This window comes from Salvelinus fontinalis, chromosome 21, assembly GCF_029448725.1.
Source record: "Salvelinus fontinalis isolate EN_2023a chromosome 21, ASM2944872v1, whole genome shotgun sequence".
Taxonomy (NCBI): Eukaryota; Metazoa; Chordata; class Actinopteri; order Salmoniformes; family Salmonidae; genus Salvelinus; species Salvelinus fontinalis.
Window position 1 is genome coordinate 35,408,807 of NC_074685.1, and position 18,798 is coordinate 35,427,604.

Below are 18,798 nucleotides of genomic sequence, written 5' to 3' on the forward strand. Positions count from 1 at the left end.
AATAGGCTGAGAGAGGCTGGACTGAGGGCTTGTAGGCCTGTTGTAAGGTATGTCCTCACCAGACATCACCAGCAACGTTGCCTATGGGCACAAACCCACCGTCACTGGACCAGACAGGCCTGGCAAAAAGTGCTCTTCACTGACGAGTCGCGGTTTTGTCTCACCGGGGGTGATGGTCGGATTTGCGTTCATCGTCGAAGGAATGAGCATTACACAGAGGCCTGTACTCTGGAGCGGGATCGATTTAGAAGTGGAGGGTCCGTCATGGTCTGGGGCGGTGTGTCAGACTGAGCTTGTCGTCATTGCAGGCAATCTCAACGCTGTGCGTTACATGGAAGACATCCTTCTCCCTCATGTGGTACCCTTCCTGCAGGCTCATCCTGACATGACCCTCCAGCATAACAATGCCACCAGCCATACTGCTCGTTCTGTGTGTGATTTCCTGCAAGACAGGAATGTCAATGTTCTGCCATAGCTAGCGAAGAGCCCGGATCTCAATCCAATTGAGCACGCCTGGGACCTGTTGGATCGGAGGGTGAGGGCTAGGGCCATTCCCCCCAGAAATGTCCGGGAACTTGCAGGTGCCTTGGTAGAAGAGTGGGGCAACATCTCACAGCAAGAACGGGCAAATCTGGTGCAGTCCATGAGGGGGAGATTCAATGCAGTACTTAATGCAGCTGGTGGCCACACCAGATACCGACTGTTACTTTTGATTTTGACCCCCTCCCCCACTTTTTTTCAGGAACACATTATCCCATATCTGTTAGTCACATGTCTGTGGAACTTTTTCAGTTTATGTCTCAGTTGTTGTATCAGCATCCTGGAATCGCCAGCATCCCGGAGTTGCTTCTTCACTGTTGACGTTGAGACTGGTGTTTTGTGGGTACTATTTAATGAAGCTTCCAGTTGAGGACTTGTGAGGCATCTGTTTCTCAAACTAGACACTCTAATGCACTTGTCCACTTGCTCAGTTGTGCACTGGGGCCTCATACTCCACTTTCTATTCTGGTTAGAGCCAGTTTGAGCTGTTCTGTGAAGGGAGTAGTACACAGCGTTGTACGAGATCTTCAGTTTCTTTCAAATTTCTCACATGGAATAGCCTTAATTTCTCAGAACAAGAATAGACTGATGAATTTCAGAAGAAAGTCTTTGTTTCTGGCCATTTTGAGCCTGTAATCGAACCCATAAATGCTGATACTCAACTAGTCTAAATAAGGCCAGTTTTATTGCTTCTTTAATCAGGGCAACAGTTTTCAGCTGTGCTAACATACAGTGGGGCAAAAAAGTATTTAGTCAGCCACCAATTGTCCAAGTTCTCCCACTTAAAAAGATGAGAGAGGCCTGTAATTTTCATCATAGGTACACTTCAACTATGACAGACAAAACGAGAAAAAAAAATCCAGAAAATCACATAGTAGGATTTTTTATTAATTTATTTGCAAATTATGGTGGAAAATAAGTATTTGGTCAATAACAAAAGTTTATCTCAATACTTTGTTATATACTCTTTGTTGGCAATGGCAGAGGTCAAACGTTTTCTGTAAGTCTTCACAAGGTTTTCACACACTGTTGCTGGTATTTTGGCCCATTCCTCCATGCAGATCTCCTCTAGAGCAGTGATGTTTTGGGGCTGTTGCTGGGCAACACGGACTTTCAACTCCCTCCAAAGATTTTCTATGGGGTTGAGATCTGGAGACTGGCTAGGCCACTCCAGAACCTTGAAATGCTTCTTACGAAGCCACTCCTTCGTTGCCCGGGCGGTGTGTTTGGGATCATTGTCATGCTGAAAGACCCAGCCACGTTTCATCTTCAATGCCTTTGCTGATGGTAGGCTTTGTTACTTTGGTCCCAGCTCTCTGCAGGTCATTCACTAGGTCCCCCCGTGTGGTTCTGGGATTTTTGCTCAGCATTCTTGTGATCATTTTGACCCCACGGGGTGAGATCTTGCGTGGAGCCCCAGATCGAGGGAGATTATCAGTGGTCTTGTATGTCTTCCATTTCCTAATAATTGCCCCCACAGTTGATTTCTTCAAACCAAGCTGCTTACATATTGCAGATTCAGTCTTCCCAGCCTGGTGCAGGTCTAGAATTTTGTTTCTGGTGTCCTTTGAACAGCTCTTTGGTCTTGGCCATAGTGGAGTTTGGAGTGTGACTGTTTGAGGTTGTGGACAGGTGTCTTTTATACTGATAACAAGTTCAAACAGGTGCCATTAATACAGGTAACGAGTGGAGGACAGAGGAGCCTCTTAAAGAAGAAGTTACAGGTCTGTGAGAGCCAGAAATCTTGCTTGTTTGTATGTGACCAAATACTTATTTTCCACCATAATTTGCAAATAAATTCATTAAAAATCCTACAATGTGATTTTTTTGATTTTTTTTCTAATTTTGTCTGTCATAGTTGAACTGTACCTATGATGAAAATTACAGGCCTCTCTCATCTTTTTAAGTGGGAGAACTTGCACAATTGGTGACTGACGAAATACTTTTTTTGCCCCACTGTAATTGCAAAAGGGTTTCCTAATGATCAATTAGCCTTTTAAAATGATAAACTTGGATTTGTTGGATTTGTTAACACAACGTGCCATTGGAACACAGGAGTGATGGTTGCTGATAATGGGCCTCTGTACACCTATGGAGATATTCCTATGGAGTCATTTCCAGCTACAATAGTTATTTACAACATGAACAATGTCTACACTGTATTTCTGATCAATTTGATGTTATTTTAATAGACAAAAAACATGCTTTTCTTTCAAAAACAAGGACATTTCTAAGTAACCCCAAACTTATGAACGGTAGCGTATGTAAATGTAAAATTCCAGTTTTTTATTTTTAATACATTTGCTAACATTTAAAAAAAACTATTTTTGCTTTTTCATTATGGAGTATTGTGTGTCGATCGATAAAGGGGAAAAAAACTATTTAATCAATTTTAGAATAAGGATGTAAAATTGCAGGGGTCTGGATACTTTCCTAATGCACTGAATGCATTAGGATGACATTGAATGTCTTGTAAATAGTACTGGCAAGGAATTCATTGTAATTCTACTGTATTCATTAGCTTCCTTTCAACTCATTGTTTCTCATTTAGCCCTGAGGGATAATAAAACCTCTTTCAGCTGTCCAGATTTTACACATCTCCTCTCAGTTGGCCTCGAATAATAACACTCACACTCACAGCTGCACTGCCAGAGCCAGCTGCTGCACAGAGCTGTAGAAGCAGGTGATTGGCCTTATTTGGAGCTAGCCTGGGTCATGTGACCACAAAATGGTGGAAGCTGTTAGCTTTTTGTAAGCTGAGCATCTCTACCAAGAGCCTGGGAGGAAGAGAGAAAAAGTGTGAGATACAGCTGAAATACATCCATGCTCTAAGACAGAGAAGGACAGAGATTCCTGTGCCCCAGTAGTGGTGAGTAGATGGATTTAATGTGATGAAAAAGAAAGAAAAAGGAGAAGAGCGACATATTTATTTTCTAGAGACAGGAAGAGATAAGGGTGAGGGAGGGGCTGCTGTCATCAGCACTGTGGTCCTGTACTGCACTATGAGGTGGCTCAGCATCCTCCCTGGAGCAAAGCAGCTGATGCTGATCTTGTTATACCTATCGTATGCACGCGTGCGTGTCTGTGTGTGTGATTCAGCATCAGCAGTAGCTTATGTAATTCATCATCGCTGTTCAAAAATCAGCTATTCTGATCAGCGTTTTTCTTTTTGTGGTATTTGCTAATGCAATCAGATTTGTCTTCTCCCATCTGAAAAAGAAACCAGGATCATTTTAATGTGCGTGAGTGCACGTGCCGGTTGGTTTACTTACATCTGTGCCCAATCTGTGCTCGAGTAAGCGTGTGGACATTTGAGTCAGCAGATGAGAGACGGAGGAGGAGAGAGCGAGAGAGAAGGGGCTGCTGATGCTGTAACAGCCTTACCCTCTTCCCTCCCCATCCATCTCTCCACCTCCTGCTAGAATAGATGGATTATTCACAGCGGAGAGATCTGATGACCTTTATCCTCAACACTCCTCCCACTGCCCTCCCTCTGCTGTGGTCATTGAAATCATCCCGGCAGCAATGATAGAGACACAGTCCTGACAGTGTGCCTGTAGGAAATGGCTTGTGTGTGACTGTGTACTGTACAATACTGCCAACTGAGTTCACTCATTTGTTTGTGTGTGTGTGTGTGTATGAACAGACTAATACAAAACACAGTCAGGCTCTCACTGGTACGCTGTATTGAGTCCTAGATTAGGGACTGTTGTGTATGATGATTCTCCACAGCAATGTAGAGGTTGACGGACCACAGTAGGGGGAATGTGTCTGTGTAACCTGTCAAAGTTAAAATTCTATTCTTTCCTTGTGGTGCGAACCGCATGCGCGCAAACACACACACACACAGACACACAGACACACACACACACACACACACACACACACACACACACACACACACACACACACACACACACACACACACACACACACACACACACACACACACACACACACACACACACACACACACACACACACACACACCTCTCCTGTGTTTATTTGGTCTGTATTCAGTGTGTCACTGGTCTGCTATGTGTTGTCTTAATGTCCCCCTGGGTGATGAAGGGATGGACCCGGCGTGTCACAGTAAGACGACCTCCGAGGGGGCCGAGGGCAGACCAGGTGAGCCTCAATAACACCGGGAACTCCGTCTGGGAAGACGGGTTGTTATGCCATCATTACTCCGCGGCTGCCTGCAGAACTAAGCTGTCAGTTAATTAGACACACTCTCACATTCACATGCAGCACCATGATGAGGTTAGTTACTCACACAGGCATTAACTCATTCATAATACGTACACATGAGCTACTTACAGCTATAGCATGTGAAGGTCCAAATGTTTTTCATCTTTAGCACAGGTTGGTGGCTTTTAAGAGGACAACTAGCCAAAATGCCATAACCCTACACTCCATAAGAGACAGAGAGAGAAAAAGATTATATATATATATTGAGTATGGAGAGTCAGCAAATGTTAGAAGGCTCCATATATATATATATACAGTGGGGAGAAGAAGTATTTGATACACTGCCAATTTTGAAAGTTTTCCTACTTACAAAGCATGTAGAGGTCTGTAAATGTTATCATAGGTACACTTCAACTGTGAGAGACGGAATCTAGAAAATCCCATTGTATGATTTTTAAGTTATTAATTTGTATTTTATTGCATGACATAAGTATTTGATCACCTACCAACCAGTAAGAATTCCGGCTCTCACAGACCTGTTAGTTTTTCTTTAAGAAGCCCTCCTGTTCTCCACTCATTACCTGTATTAAATGCACCTGTTTGAACTCGTTACCTGTATAAAAGACACCTGTCCACACACTCAATCAAACAGACTCCAACCTCTCCACAATGGCCAAGACCAGAGAGCTGTGTAAGGACATCAGGGTTAAAATTGTAGACCTGCATAAGGCTGGGATGGGCTACAGGACAATAGGCAAGCAGCTTGGTGAGAAGGCAACAACTGTTGGCGCAATTATTAGAAAATGGAAGAAGTTCAAGATGACCGTCAATCACCCTCGGTCTGGGGCTCCATGCAAGATCTCACCTCGTGGGGCATCAATGATCATGAAGAAGGTGAGGGATCAGCCCAGAACTACACGGCAGGACCTGGTCAATGACCTGAAGAGAGCTGGGACCACAGTCTCAAAGAGAACCATTAGTAACACACTACGCCGTCATGGATTAAAGTCCTGCAGCGCACGCAAGGTCCCCCTGCTCAAGCCAGAGCATGTCCAGGCCCATCTGAAGTTTGCCAATGACCATCTGGATGATCCAGAGGAGGAATGGGAGAAGGTCATGTGGTCTGATGAGACAAAAATAGAGCTTTTTGGTCTAAACTCCACTCGCCGTGTTTGGAGGAAGAAGAAGGATGAGTACAACCCCAAGAACACCATCCCAACCGTGAAGCATGGAGGTGTAAACATCATTCTTTGGGAATGCTGTTCTGCAAAGGGGACAGGACGACTGCACCGTATTGAGGGGAGGATGGATGGGGCCATGTATTGCGAGATCTTGGCCAACAACCTCCTTCCCTCAGTAAGAGCATTGAAGATGGGTCGTGGCTGGGTCTTCCAGCATGACAACGACCCGAAACACACAGCCAGGGCAACTAAGGAGTGGCTCCGTAAGAAGCATCTCAAGGTCCTGGAGTGGCCTAGCCAGTCTCCAGACCTGAACCCAATAGAACATCTTTGGAAGGAGCTGAAAGTCCGTATTGCCCAGCGACAGCCCCAAAACCTGAAGGATCTGGAGAAGGTCTGTATGGAGGAGTGGGCCAAAATCCCTGCTGCAGTGTGTGCAAACCTGGTCAAGAACTACAGGAAACGTATGATCTCTGTAATCGCAAACAAAGGTTTCTGTACCAAATATTAAGTTCTGCTTTTCTGATGTATCAAATACTTATGTCATGCAATAAAATGCTAATTAATTATTTAAAAATCATACAATGTGATTTTCTGGATTTTTACAGACCTGTACATGCTTTGTAAGTAGGAAAACCTGCAAAATCGGCAGTGTATCAAATACTTCTTCTCCCCACTGTATAGAGCACAGGTGTCAAACTCATTCCACGGAGGGCCGAGTGTCTGCGGGTTTTCGCTCCTCCCTTGTACTTGATTGATGAATTAACATCACTAATTAGTTAGGAACTCCCCACACCTGGTTGTCTAGGGCTTTATTGAAAGGAAAAAACAAAATCCTGCAGACACTAGGGCCTCCGTGGAATGAGTTTGACACCCCTGGTATAGAGAGAGCCTTCTAACATTTCCACTGACTCCTCCCCTTCCCTCCCTCTAGCCCCTCCCAATTCGCTGCCCCTGCAGGGTGCTCCAGGTGGCCCGTCCCAGAGGAAGAAGCTCTCCGCCCCATGTATCAGCCTCTCATTGGACCAGAGCGAGGACGACGCCCTAGAGACGCCCGACGACCTTGACATTAACGTGGACGACCTGGACACGCCCGACGACGCAGATTATCTGGACTACACCGACAATGAGCTGGACTGGGAGGGTGAGTCAGTCTAGGACCTCCATACTCAACTGGCGGACCGCGCTCCGGATCTTAACCCAGAATGGGGTCAATACGGACCGCGGGTCCCGACCACCCACTTCATTTTTTACTCGGTTGGGCTTCGACCTTGGTATCATATTAACACACATAATACATGCAAAATGTGTAGAATTACGGGAAATTAGCTTTAAAATTGTATCATTTTCTCTCCGCCAACAAGAGGGGTGTGAACAATTTGGGGTCGCATTGGTTGCGAGGTGGAGGTTTATCAACTACGTTGATAAATGACCAAATCCATCCAGACCTTTGCCACATAGGACATTTGTGTCACCGGACGTTCTCAAATAGTACTTGAGTACCCCTGGTCTAGGAGTACGTCCCAAATTGACCTCTTTAGTGCACTTATTTAGGGCTATTTCAAACACAGACTAATACACAAAATAAGATATTACGCCACTTGGAAGCTGGAACCTCAATGGAAATGTTATCCCTTATACCTAATTTCTCTGTCATCATATTTTTGTTGTGTAGATTAGACATCGATTTATGGTGCATCTGGTTTTTGTAATAGCTGTGTTTCCGCCTTTTGCCCCAAACCAGAACCCCCAACAGCCAATCGCACAGCGGGGAAGGAGCCGTGCGAGCCGATTCCCACATGTAGCACGGAGGAGGAGCGTCAGGATGGGAAGCTGTGGAGGGCAGTGGTCATCGGAGAGCAGGAGCACCGCATTAACATGAAGATCATTGAGCCCTACCAGAGAGTCATCTCCCATGGAGGTACAGGACAGTTCTGGTCGTTGTTCTGCGTTTTATACCTTTCTTTTATTTCATACACCTCCTTTCTCTTGATGGCGTCTTCCATACAACATATATTTTAATCTCATAGAACGTAATAGGGCTTAATTGCAGGATAATACATTAAAACGGGCTAATCAGACACACAGTGATATACTGATGGCAGATGACAGAGAAAAACAAACGGAGAAAGGAAACAGTCAAACACTGCACCCCAGCACCAAGCCTCTCGACAGGGCGCTCTTATAAACTGTTGTGGTGTGGGTCATATGTGAATGTTTCTTTACAAGTTTTGGGCTTCCTTCATCAGGGTACTACGGAAATGGAGTGAACGCCATCATAGTGTTTGCGGCGTGTTTCCTCCCTGACAGCGACAGTGAGGACTACCATGAAGTCATGGAGCATCTCTTCCTGTGAGTTACTCCTGGAATCCTCCTCATCCTCAGAGCTCCTGACTTGAATTGATTTCCTGGTCTGAACCCTACACCTTACAAATACACCTTTCATTGAAAAGTTCTTAAAGGACATATTGCATGTATAGCTCTTAAGTCTGCCTCTATCCCCCCCAATCCCTTAACCATGTGAGACCCATCGTTGTATAAATACAACTTTTCCTAAATTGCATTCTGTACCGTTCCTAAACTAAAAAAATCATGTCAGACACTACATAGTGCATCTTCTTAGACCCAGATGCACAGTACCAGTCAAACGTTTGGACACACCTACTCATTCAAGGGTTTTTCTTTATTTTTACTATTTTCTACATTGTATATAATAATAGTGAAGACATCAAAACTATGAAATGACACATATGGAAACATGAAGTAACCAAAAAAGTGTTAAACAAATCTAAATATATTTTATATTTGAGCTTCTTCAAAGTTGCCACCCTTTGCCTTGATGACAGCTTTGCACACTTGGCATTCTCTCAACCAGCTTCACCTGGCCATAAGACTGCTAATTAGTTCATTAATGGTTACCCAGACTATCTGCACTAACTCTATGCACACTCACAAAGACTGTATAAACACTACTTATAAACTGGGTGGTTCGAGCCCTGAATGCTGATTGGCTGACAGCCATGGTATATCAGACCGTATAGCATGGGTATGACAAAATATTTATTTTTACTGTTTTTAATTATGTTGGTTACTAATTTATAATAGCAATAAGGAACCTTGAGGGTTTGTGATATATGGTCAATATATCACAGCTAAGGACTGTGTCCTAGCACTCTGTGTTGCTTCGTGCATAAGAACAGCCCTTAGCCGTGGTATATTGGCCATATACCACACCCCCCATGCTTTAATTCTTAAATACACACTCACACTCTCGCACAAAGCCCACACACATTCACATGCACTATATATGCATACGCACACAAGCACACATGCTGCTGCTGATACTCTGTTATTTATTTTACTCTTATTATTATCTATCCTAATGCCTAGTCACTTTACCTTGCCTGTATGTACATATCTACCACAAATACCTCATTCCTCTACATATTGATCTGGTAATTGTACTCCCTGTATATAGCTCCATTCTTGTGCATGTTATTCCTCATGGCACTATCTTTTTATTATAACTTTTTAAAAACTTCTTCAGGATCGATGGGTCCCCCACAGGACGGTTGAGCTAACGTAAGCTAATGCGATTAGCATGAGGTTGTAAGAAACAATAAAATCCCCCAGGACATAGACATATCTGATATTGGCAGAAAGCTTAAATTCTTGTTAATCTAACTGCACTGTCCAGTTTATAGTAGCTATTACAGTGAAATAATACCATACTATTGTTTGAGGAGAGTGCACAGTTATGAACTTGAAAAGTTATTAATAAACCAATTAGGCACATTTGGGCAGTCTAGATACAAAATTTTGAACAGAAATGCAATGGTTCAGTGGATCAGTCTGAAACTTGGCACATACACTGCAAAGTTTGATTTCTTTGTATTTTCTTTTACCAGATCTAATGTGTTATATTCTCCTACATTCATTTCACATTTCCACAAACTTCAAAGTGTTTCCTTTCAAATGGTATTAAGAATATGCATATCCTTGCTTCAGGGCCTGAGCTACGGGCAGTTAGATTTGGATATGTAATTTTAGGCGGAAACAAAAAAGGGTCCGATTTTTATTATTAACTCTGCATCGTTGGGAAGGGCTTGTAAGTAAGCATTTCACGATTAAGTCTACACCCGTTGCATGTGACAAATAACATTAGATTTGATCAGTAGCTTCTGAAACATTAGAAAACTTTCCACTCGTCTGAGACCACACTGGTCCCCTACAAAAGCATATGGTGTAAGCCATCCATGCAAGTACATAACTTTTCCCCCTTGATTTCTCTAAGATCTAGTGATTTATATAGAAAAAAGAAATTGAGAAACAAAGATTATGAGCTAGAGGTGGTTTTGTAAGTATTGCAGAAACACAACATTGGGCTTAAAGGGTTGCCAAACAGACATTGGGCCACATTCATATATTGATAGACAAGTTAGAGATTGTTTTCCTTCTAAATTCTGCAAATATGGACAACCAAATGCTTCAAGACTAACTTTGATCTCCCCTCTAAACATTAAAATAACATAAATATTATATTTTTTTTAATATATGTGTGTTTTATGAGATCAGAATACTGCCATTGATGACCATCTATTTTATGGTAAAGTAGTAAGATAGGAGGTTACCTCTCGAAATGAAGCCAGAAAGATGTTCCCCATACATAGTTGATCCTTTCAAAAAATATGTTATTGACAACAAAATAGAAACATTTGAATCGGTCGAGTTGATCTTTTTTTATTTTTTTTATGCCATTAGACAGTGTAAATGCTTTTCATCCAACACACATTTTCCTTAACATTGAAGCGCAATGTCTCCAGAAAATGTCAAATAAATAAATAATATATTATTTTCATAATCAGAGGCCTATTACATTTCTGAAGGGTAATATGTTGTTCCTCATTTGGATCTATGCCTGGGTCTCACAGGGTTAAATGGCAATAAGGGTCTAATCTAACCCATGTAGCGCAATCATTCACCATTATGCTCTTCGCTTTACCTTTTACCTGTACACGTTTTAAATCATACACTAGGTTCATGATTGACGTGTGCCTCCCCTACTGTATATCCTGCCTTCAGGTATGTGATCAGCACGTTGGAGCTGATGGTGGCGGAAGACTATATGATTATCTACTTGAACGGAGCCACGCCCCACAGGAGGATGCCTGGACTGGGTTGGCTCAAGAAGTGTTACCAGATGATTGACAGGAGGTCATTTAACATACGGTTGATTTATGGATGAGTTGATGGATTTTTTTTTTGTATGGAAAAAGTGTAAGGGGGGGATAGTCAGGCCCACTGGATAATATGTGAAAGGATTTACGTGTACTTATTTCCCATGTGGTCAACTGTAATAACATCGTAGCATGCCACATCACACAAATGTACTCAACATAAGAATGTTGATGAATGTTTGGTTTCAGGCTCAGGAAGAATTTGAAATCCTTCATCATCGTCCACCCGTCCTGGTTTATACGGACCATACTAGCCCTAACTCGGCCCTTCATCAGGTAAACACACACATGAATTACTCTGTTCTAAGTAAAGAAATCTCGGGGGCATATTTCATTACACAGGGATTGAAATGTAGCATACATGACCGTAATTTATTGTTGATCAGTCTCTCACATCTCTGTGGAGAATTTTTGGCCCACTCTTGCATGCAGAACTGCTTTGACTCAATAACATTTGTGGGGTTTCAAGCATGAACTGCTCGTTTCAAGTCCTGCCACAACATCTCAATTGGGATTAGGTCTGGACTTTGACGAGGCCATTCCGAAACTTCAAATTTGTTGCTTTAAAAAAATAAATCATGTAGACCTGATTGTGTGTTTTGAATCATCGTCTTGCTGCATGACTTCAGCTTCAGATAACCGACGGATGGCCTGGGTCCCATTATGCCTGTCGGAAACCAAACACTGCATTCCACAGTAAGAACCTTATACCAATGGTCAAGCATGGTGGTGGTAGTGTGATGGGTTGGGGATGCTTTGCTGTCTCAGGACCTGGACGACTTGCCTTAATAGATCAGAGAATTCTACAGGAGAATGTCAGGCCATCCGTCTGTGAGCTGAAGCTGAATGACCCAAAACACACAATTAAGTCGACACGAAACCGCTTTTTTGTTGTTGTTGGAAAGGCCTAGTCAAAGTCCAGACCTAATCCCAATTGAGATGTTGTGGCAGGACGTGAAACGAGCAGTTCATGCTTGAAAATCCACACGCGTCGCTGAGTTAAAGCAGTTCTGCCTGGAAGAGCGGGCCATAAGTCCTCCACAGCGACCTGAGAGACTGATCAACAGCTACAGGAAGCATGTGGTTGGAGTCATTGCAGCTAAAGATGGCACAACCAGTCAGTTTAAGGGGGCAATTACTTATTTCACACAAGGGCATTGGGTGTTGCATAACTTTGTTTATGAAATAACTGAAGGATGTAATTGTTGGGTTATTTGTTTACTCAGGTTCCCTTCATCAGAATAATAGGTTTTGGTTGAAGATCTGATAACATTCAGTATCAGAAATATGTGAAAGTAGAGAAAATTAGAAAGGGGGCAAATACTTTTTCACAGCGATGTATATCTGTTTTGTCACAGCACCAAGTTCAGCAATAAGATCAAGTATGTGAACAGCCTGGCTGAGCTGCAGGAACTCATCCCCATGGAACACGTCCACATCCCAGAGTGCATCATTAGGTGAGCCCAGTCCACACATCCCCCCACTCCCTTTCATCCTCCTCTCCCCTCCTCGCCTTCCATTCCCTTCCTCTCCTCCTCTTCCATATCATTCCATTTCCCCTCCTCTCCTGTGACCTGTAACTACCTCTCGATTTATCTTCTGTTGTCAACTCTCATCCCCAGTCTTGACGAGGAGCTGAAGGAAGCAGCGGTGAGCTCAACGTAAGCATAGATTTTGTCCCGCATTACTATATGGCTGCAGAAACAGAAACGATGTATCCAGACTTCTGCTTTCTCTTAGCCAGACTCCCATTTATCAAATGATCCTGTTTGAGATCAGAAATGCTTTTATGTTGGATGAGAGCCTACTCCACTGCTGCGGGTTTGCTCTGACCACTTTCATAATGCAATTATATGAAAATGTGATAAATGTACCTCGCAACGCATTTGTCATCCACATCAACAAACCGTAGATTACGACCATATGATTAATAATGGTGATATATCACAGATGGTAAATGAGACAATTCTGAGAACACGATGTAGAATTCCAATGAGAAACATACTCATTTGACCATATTTGGCTCTGCCTTCCTGACAAAAGACACATACATACCATCAATTCAATATGTAGCCCATGACATATTTACCACTGCACCCTAGATTCCCGTGTGACGTTTATTCTTTCTCTTCCTTTCTTCTGCAGAGTGAGCAGTTTCCTCCAGGGAGCCGAGCCGACGCCGGGGAGACCTGAGTGAGTAAGTAAGACCACTAAAGCTACTTGTTTAAGTGCAGTCTGAAGAGAGATGGCCTTGTCTGGCTCGTCTGTCCTTCATATAAACATTCTAACAGTGCATCCCATACGGCATCCTATTCAATATATAGTACACTACCAGGACCTGATCAAAAGTAGGGCACTATAAAGGGGAATAGGGTGCCACGTGGGACGCATCCTCTAACATTAATGTTTCCTTGGCTTCTCTTCCTCTGCAGAGCCGATAAAACCAACGCGAACAACTCCTGGACAAAGTGGCATTCAACAACAGTGGAAATGAATGCTCGTCTCGAAATGAAATGTCACATGGTTTGAAAACTCATGACTGTTTTGTATGCTGGATGCAGTAAGACAGATGTACCGTACGGTATATTCCTGTGTGTTTGTGCGACGTGGAGTCGACAGTGAAGACACTCCACATTCCCTGTTAGCCCTCAGACGTAGATCCTATGAAGACCACTGTAGAATCCATCTCCAACACCTCTGACAGACCAGAGATTAGCATGTGGGGTTTCTTAATCCTGGTTTTTGGGACCCACATGTTGCACTGTTTTGTTTCTTCCCAGCACTAACATACCTGGTAGCACACCATGGTCTTGATGATGAGTTGAATAATCAGGTGTGTTAGTGCTGGGTTGGAACAAAAATGTGCACTCATGTAGGTTGCCCAGGACCAGTATTAATAATCCCCACGATGAGACTACTGGGATACTTGACAGTAAATCCACAGTACCATGATAGTTTGTGAAGAACATAATTATGATGTGGTCACTCACAGTGCAGTACACACGTCCATTCTTAGCGTCAACGTTTTAATGCTGTACTTTGGTAATAATGCATGAGAAGCGGTGAAGCACTAATATTGTCCATCTTGGATTTAGACGAGTCATTATGTCCTTGAGACAACATCACATCAATGACGGTACGTCAAAATCAATCTCACATATCTATGACATGCTAAAATCCAGTCCCCTTAGGAAACGACCAAGTGACGCGTCTCATCGATCTTTTTTTAGATCTGAAAATCATTTGGATCTTGATGAGAGTGTTTGACAGATAAACCCCTAGATGTTTTCACTTTGAATCAATCTGACGTACAGTGGATGACAAGAGTAACCACGGAAATATAGTGAATTATATTTGTGTGTAACTAAGTGAATGTGTGAAAACAAGCCATCAGCACATTGTGAAGAGCATGTCTTTTCAGATGACTGGTCCTGTGAGAGTCGAACGTGATGTGTGTGTGTGTGTCCTGTCAGTGTGTTTCCGTCAGACATCCTACACGTTCACCATCTAGGGCTCTTGTCTCTGCACCAAACAGGATATGACCTCAGAGGAGGACAGAGAGAGAAGCGAGGTTCTCTGTAAAGCACAATATCGCGTACTGTGTGTGTCAGTGTGTGTGCGTGTATCAACGCATGCTTCCTCATAGATTCTCGATGGCTCTTTGACCCAGGGCTCTTCTACATTGTGTGTCAAATGTGTTATATGATGAGACACTATATCAATAAATACAACTTTACTCCGAGCATTGCTCCTGTGCTTATCCTCACGTTCCATCTATCCATCTATGCCATTGACCTTTCTACCACAACACCAGGGTCGTATTCATTAGGGCATGCAATGAAAATGAGCGTTTCTTATTGAATAAGTACAGGTTGTCCCTCCCGGTTTTCTTTCCTTTGTTGCCGTACGAACACGACCCATGTGTCTCTATTAGTGTTATCACAAATCATTTCTTCAAATTCAATTCAACTTTATTTGAATAACAACACAATATTTTCTAATCAAAAGTCAATGACTGCAAACTAATTATACAAAGACAAGTGGCAAAACCATAACTCTGAAAGTGTTAGGACTCCACTCCATCAGCGTTACAGCTTGATTTCAATTTAAAGGCAATGTTCCCGAGGTAGCAGACGGCATTCAGGGTAAATTCTGCATATGTCGGCTCAATCGGAAATGACCTTAACATTTATTTTGTGCAATCTGTAACGCTTCATCGGTTCCAGACTGAATAGACGCCCGTATTAAACTTCAAAACCACCACAATAACAAAGAGGAGTAACACCATTTTGAAACCGATTTGACGACAAATAGGATATTGTTTAACAGGGTTCATGGTTGAAGCCACACACAAAATAAACCAAAGACACAACAAAATAAAATATACATTTCCCATAAATGTTCAAAATAACTGGTCTTTGACTAGAACATACAGTTTTGTGAATGAACAGCATTTGTTTTAAACACCCCTCAGTATGAAATGGCTATTCATTCTTGTTTTAAGTGAATATCAAAGGAGGACAAATAAAATGGATGCAAACCCTGAGGGAAAGATCTAGTCAGAGAGAGAAAATAAAGGAGGTAGAGAGAAAAAGGAAGAAAGAGGTAGAACTGTAGAAAAAACGTAAAATCACTCATCAGCGAAATGTATAGCTCTCATCATCGTACTCCAGCTCATCGTCATTATCATTCCCTGGCTGTCCGTACCTGAACTTCCTGTAGACCGTTCCATCCTGACCCATGTACACAATGTCCTCATCTTCGTCCTCATCTTCCTCATCCTTATCCCCGCAGCGCTCGGAGAGTTCCACCAACTGGGCCTCGCGGAAATGCCCGCTGGAACTTGCGGATGTCGTATTATGACGCCCGCCACCCAGCTTCTCGTAGCCACGGGGGGCCGTGATGGGGTCGGGGAGGGAGGGGCTCTTGGAGCGGGAGCGTCGGATGAGGAAGACTACGGTACCCAGGCCCAGCAGCAGTAGGATGGAGGTGGTGATGAAGAGCACCATGTTCCCGGTTGACTCCTCTTCGTCATTGCGGAAGGCCAGGTTAGTGCTGAGGACGCACTCCCCTGTAGACCGGAGAGAAAGACAACAGACGTGTGATAGGGTGAATACATGAACATGATACTTGTTACTATAAAGTCATTCCAGACCTGGGTTTAAATAAAATCGTTCAAATCCTTTTAGTGTTGGCTGGATTGCCAGGTGGGTGAGGTTTGCACTTTTCTATCTGTTCGACAGCACCAGGTAAGTTCAATCAAGCACAGCTAAAGTACTTTGAATGTTATAGTATTTGAACTGTGGTCTGCTTCATTCTAAGGGGTATGCTGGTCTGTATATTGGAACAGAACCCTGAGCCCACCTCTTGTCTCAGTGCAGTTGCAGCATTCCTGCTGCTGCTGCGGCGCTGTGGAATCTCCCTCTACTGGCAGGTCGTTCTGACAGCAGAGCAGACAGCGCCCCCCGGCTGTGAGGATGGCATGGGCAGGACAAATGGTGCAGTTGTATGGACCAGGTCCACTACAGTCCAGACAGGAACCGTCACAGTCCTCACAATCCTGGGCAGAAGACCACAAGTGGACAGGCTGTCACACAAACAGGGTCAAAAGTATTTTCCTTGATTCCTCGACAAAGGAACAGGGGGTGAGTCTCAATTCTCAATCCTTGTGTCCTCTCTCCCTGCCTCCTCCTCAGAATGGTTCTCCCCTTGGACCTTCTCCAATGCGTTTTGAGGAGTCAAGGAGAGAAGACGTGAGGAATCAGCACGCAGGCCCCACCTCTAACGGTAACGAGGTACCGTTCTCCAGCCAAACAACACTAACAACTATCGATCAAACAAGTTTAAGTTAATCAGTCATTTAACACCGCACTCATTTCTGTATTGACATCAGGACGTATGTAACTTTATTTGTGACTCATTGACATCAGGGAGTGTGTCAAGCCTGACATGTGTGACTAACATGAAGCACAGTATACAGTACAGAGATGGTGAGTGGTGAGTAATGGGTATTAGTGGTTACCTGTAGCACGGGGTATTGACCCATGTTGCAGTGGGACTCACACATTCCGTCTGACAGCGTGTAGCCCATGTGACACAAGTCACACGCCTGAGATCCTTTTCCTGGAAATATGGGACAATTACATTGTTGGGCACTTAGACTGTAGCGTAGATGGCATGACATTCAAGTGCATTGATTTTCTTTCCTGTTGGATTTCGTTAGTCAATTTAAAGACACAACTCAGCTAACGTTCTGAAAACCATGTTCCTGAGAGCTTGGTGAGTGTGTGGTTGTCTTATGGTTATTTTGCCTACAACCTTCCCACAACTTTCTGGGAATGATGCCGTATAGATGCTTGGCTTTGGAACATTCTCAACACGTTTGACCAAAACTTGACAAAAACAAAAATGTTCTTGGTATTTCATTACTTTAACAGATTTTTCTTAAAAGTTCAAACACGGTTACGTTTAATGTCAATTTTGGTCATGTTCTAAGAACATTATCCAAATGGTTTGACACTAGGGAATGTTGTCAAATAGTTCAGAGAATGTTCATTCTTCGGAGGGAATTTCAATCTTTCTAGATAACGTTTTCTACAGGGTTCCTCATGGTTCTATTTAAAGTCATGTTCTCAGAACGTTCAGAGATTTTTAAGAAACAACTTTCTTCTGTGGGAATTTCCAGCCATGCCACACAAATCAGTATTCAACGTCCATCCATGTCTGAAGATGTCGGGAGATGACGTGGAAACTGGCCACTAGGGGCATTAGTGAACTCTGTTACTTTCAAGTAGATTATGGTTTTGCTAGGGCGTTATGGACAGGGATGGCAGTAAGCATCTGCCTTTGGTTCCAAAGGTTGCATGTTCAAATCCTGTGATAGAAAGTTGTTTTTGAGATTGGTGTTTCAAGCCTATCCCAAACGTTAACCCTTACCTTAACCATTCAGAATGAATGCCTAGCCTTAAGATTTTGGAGTAAATGCCTAAACTTAACCCTAACCTTAAAACATTTGGAGTTAATGCCTAAACATCTGTCTCTGGTAACAAAGATTGCATGTTTGAATCAAGTGATACAAAGTTGTTTTTTTAGATTTTTGGTTTAAGCCTATCCCAAACCTTAACCCTTACCTTAACCATTCAGAGTTAATGTCTAAACCTAACCTTAAAAACACTTCGAAATTTGACGTTTGGCACAACTTCCAAATGTGAAGAATGTGAACTCGGAGACTGTGAGAGCTTGTTGGGAATTTCAGTACTTTAGCATAATGTTTTCTGCAGGTTTCCTCATGGTTCTATTTAAAGTCATGTTCCCATAAAAAAAATACAAGAAAACATTAGTAAGATTCAAAGATCACTTTAAGAATGATATTTAAAATAATATTAGTTCTCAGCATCAACCAAATTCTTAAGGAGCGCTTGTTTCCTTTGAAATGGGGTCTATTTGAACAGACAAAAATTAACTGCTTTGAATGAGTTAAAAAAAATACATGGCATGCTCGCGCCATCCTGGTGGTGCAGTTGACTAATTCCATGGAAACAGAACAGAAGATCAAAAGTTTGAATTTCACTGACACTGTGCCACAGTGAGAGAGAAAAAAATGTGTTTGCATGATTAATGCCTAAGCAAATACATTTTCATGTGTCCTA

The 18,798-nt window shown here is 42.9% G+C and overlaps 2 protein-coding genes across 3 annotated transcripts in view; one reads left to right on the forward strand and one right to left on the reverse strand.

The window, feature by feature from the left end:
* The first annotated feature begins 3,234 nt into the window (after positions 1-3,234).
* On the forward strand, positions 3,235-14,891 carry LOC129818778 (protein prune homolog 2-like). Of its 2 annotated transcripts, none has more exons than XM_055875012.1 (11): positions 3,235-3,409; positions 4,612-4,668; positions 6,847-7,056; positions 7,657-7,833; positions 8,162-8,264; positions 10,995-11,126; positions 11,339-11,425; positions 12,508-12,606; positions 12,772-12,810; positions 13,295-13,342; positions 13,582-14,891. In XM_055875012.1, the coding sequence occupies exons 2-11, from the start codon at positions 4,614-4,616 to the stop codon at positions 13,676-13,678; spliced, it is 1,047 nt and encodes a 348-aa protein (XP_055730987.1). In that variant the 5' UTR covers positions 3,235-3,409; positions 4,612-4,613; the 3' UTR covers positions 13,679-14,891. The 2 variants fall into 2 exon arrangements, with proteins under 2 accessions (XP_055730987.1, XP_055730988.1); XM_055875013.1 differs by having other exon boundaries at positions 3,236-3,409; positions 13,295-13,346; positions 13,582-13,672.
* Positions 14,892-15,098: 207 nt separating this feature from the next.
* The window catches only part of pcsk5a (proprotein convertase subtilisin/kexin type 5a), a 37,641-nt gene continuing 33,941 nt past the window's right edge, over positions 15,099-18,798 (reverse strand). Inside the window, exons 35-37 of the mRNA XM_055874955.1 lie at positions 17,172-17,272; positions 16,514-16,709; positions 15,099-16,220 (exon numbers count right to left, since the gene is read on the reverse strand). Coding sequence (XP_055730930.1) covers positions 15,787-16,220; positions 16,514-16,709; positions 17,172-17,272 — 731 coding nt within the window. The 3' untranslated portion in view covers positions 15,099-15,786. The remainder of the gene's footprint in view (positions 16,221-16,513; positions 16,710-17,171; positions 17,273-18,798) is intronic.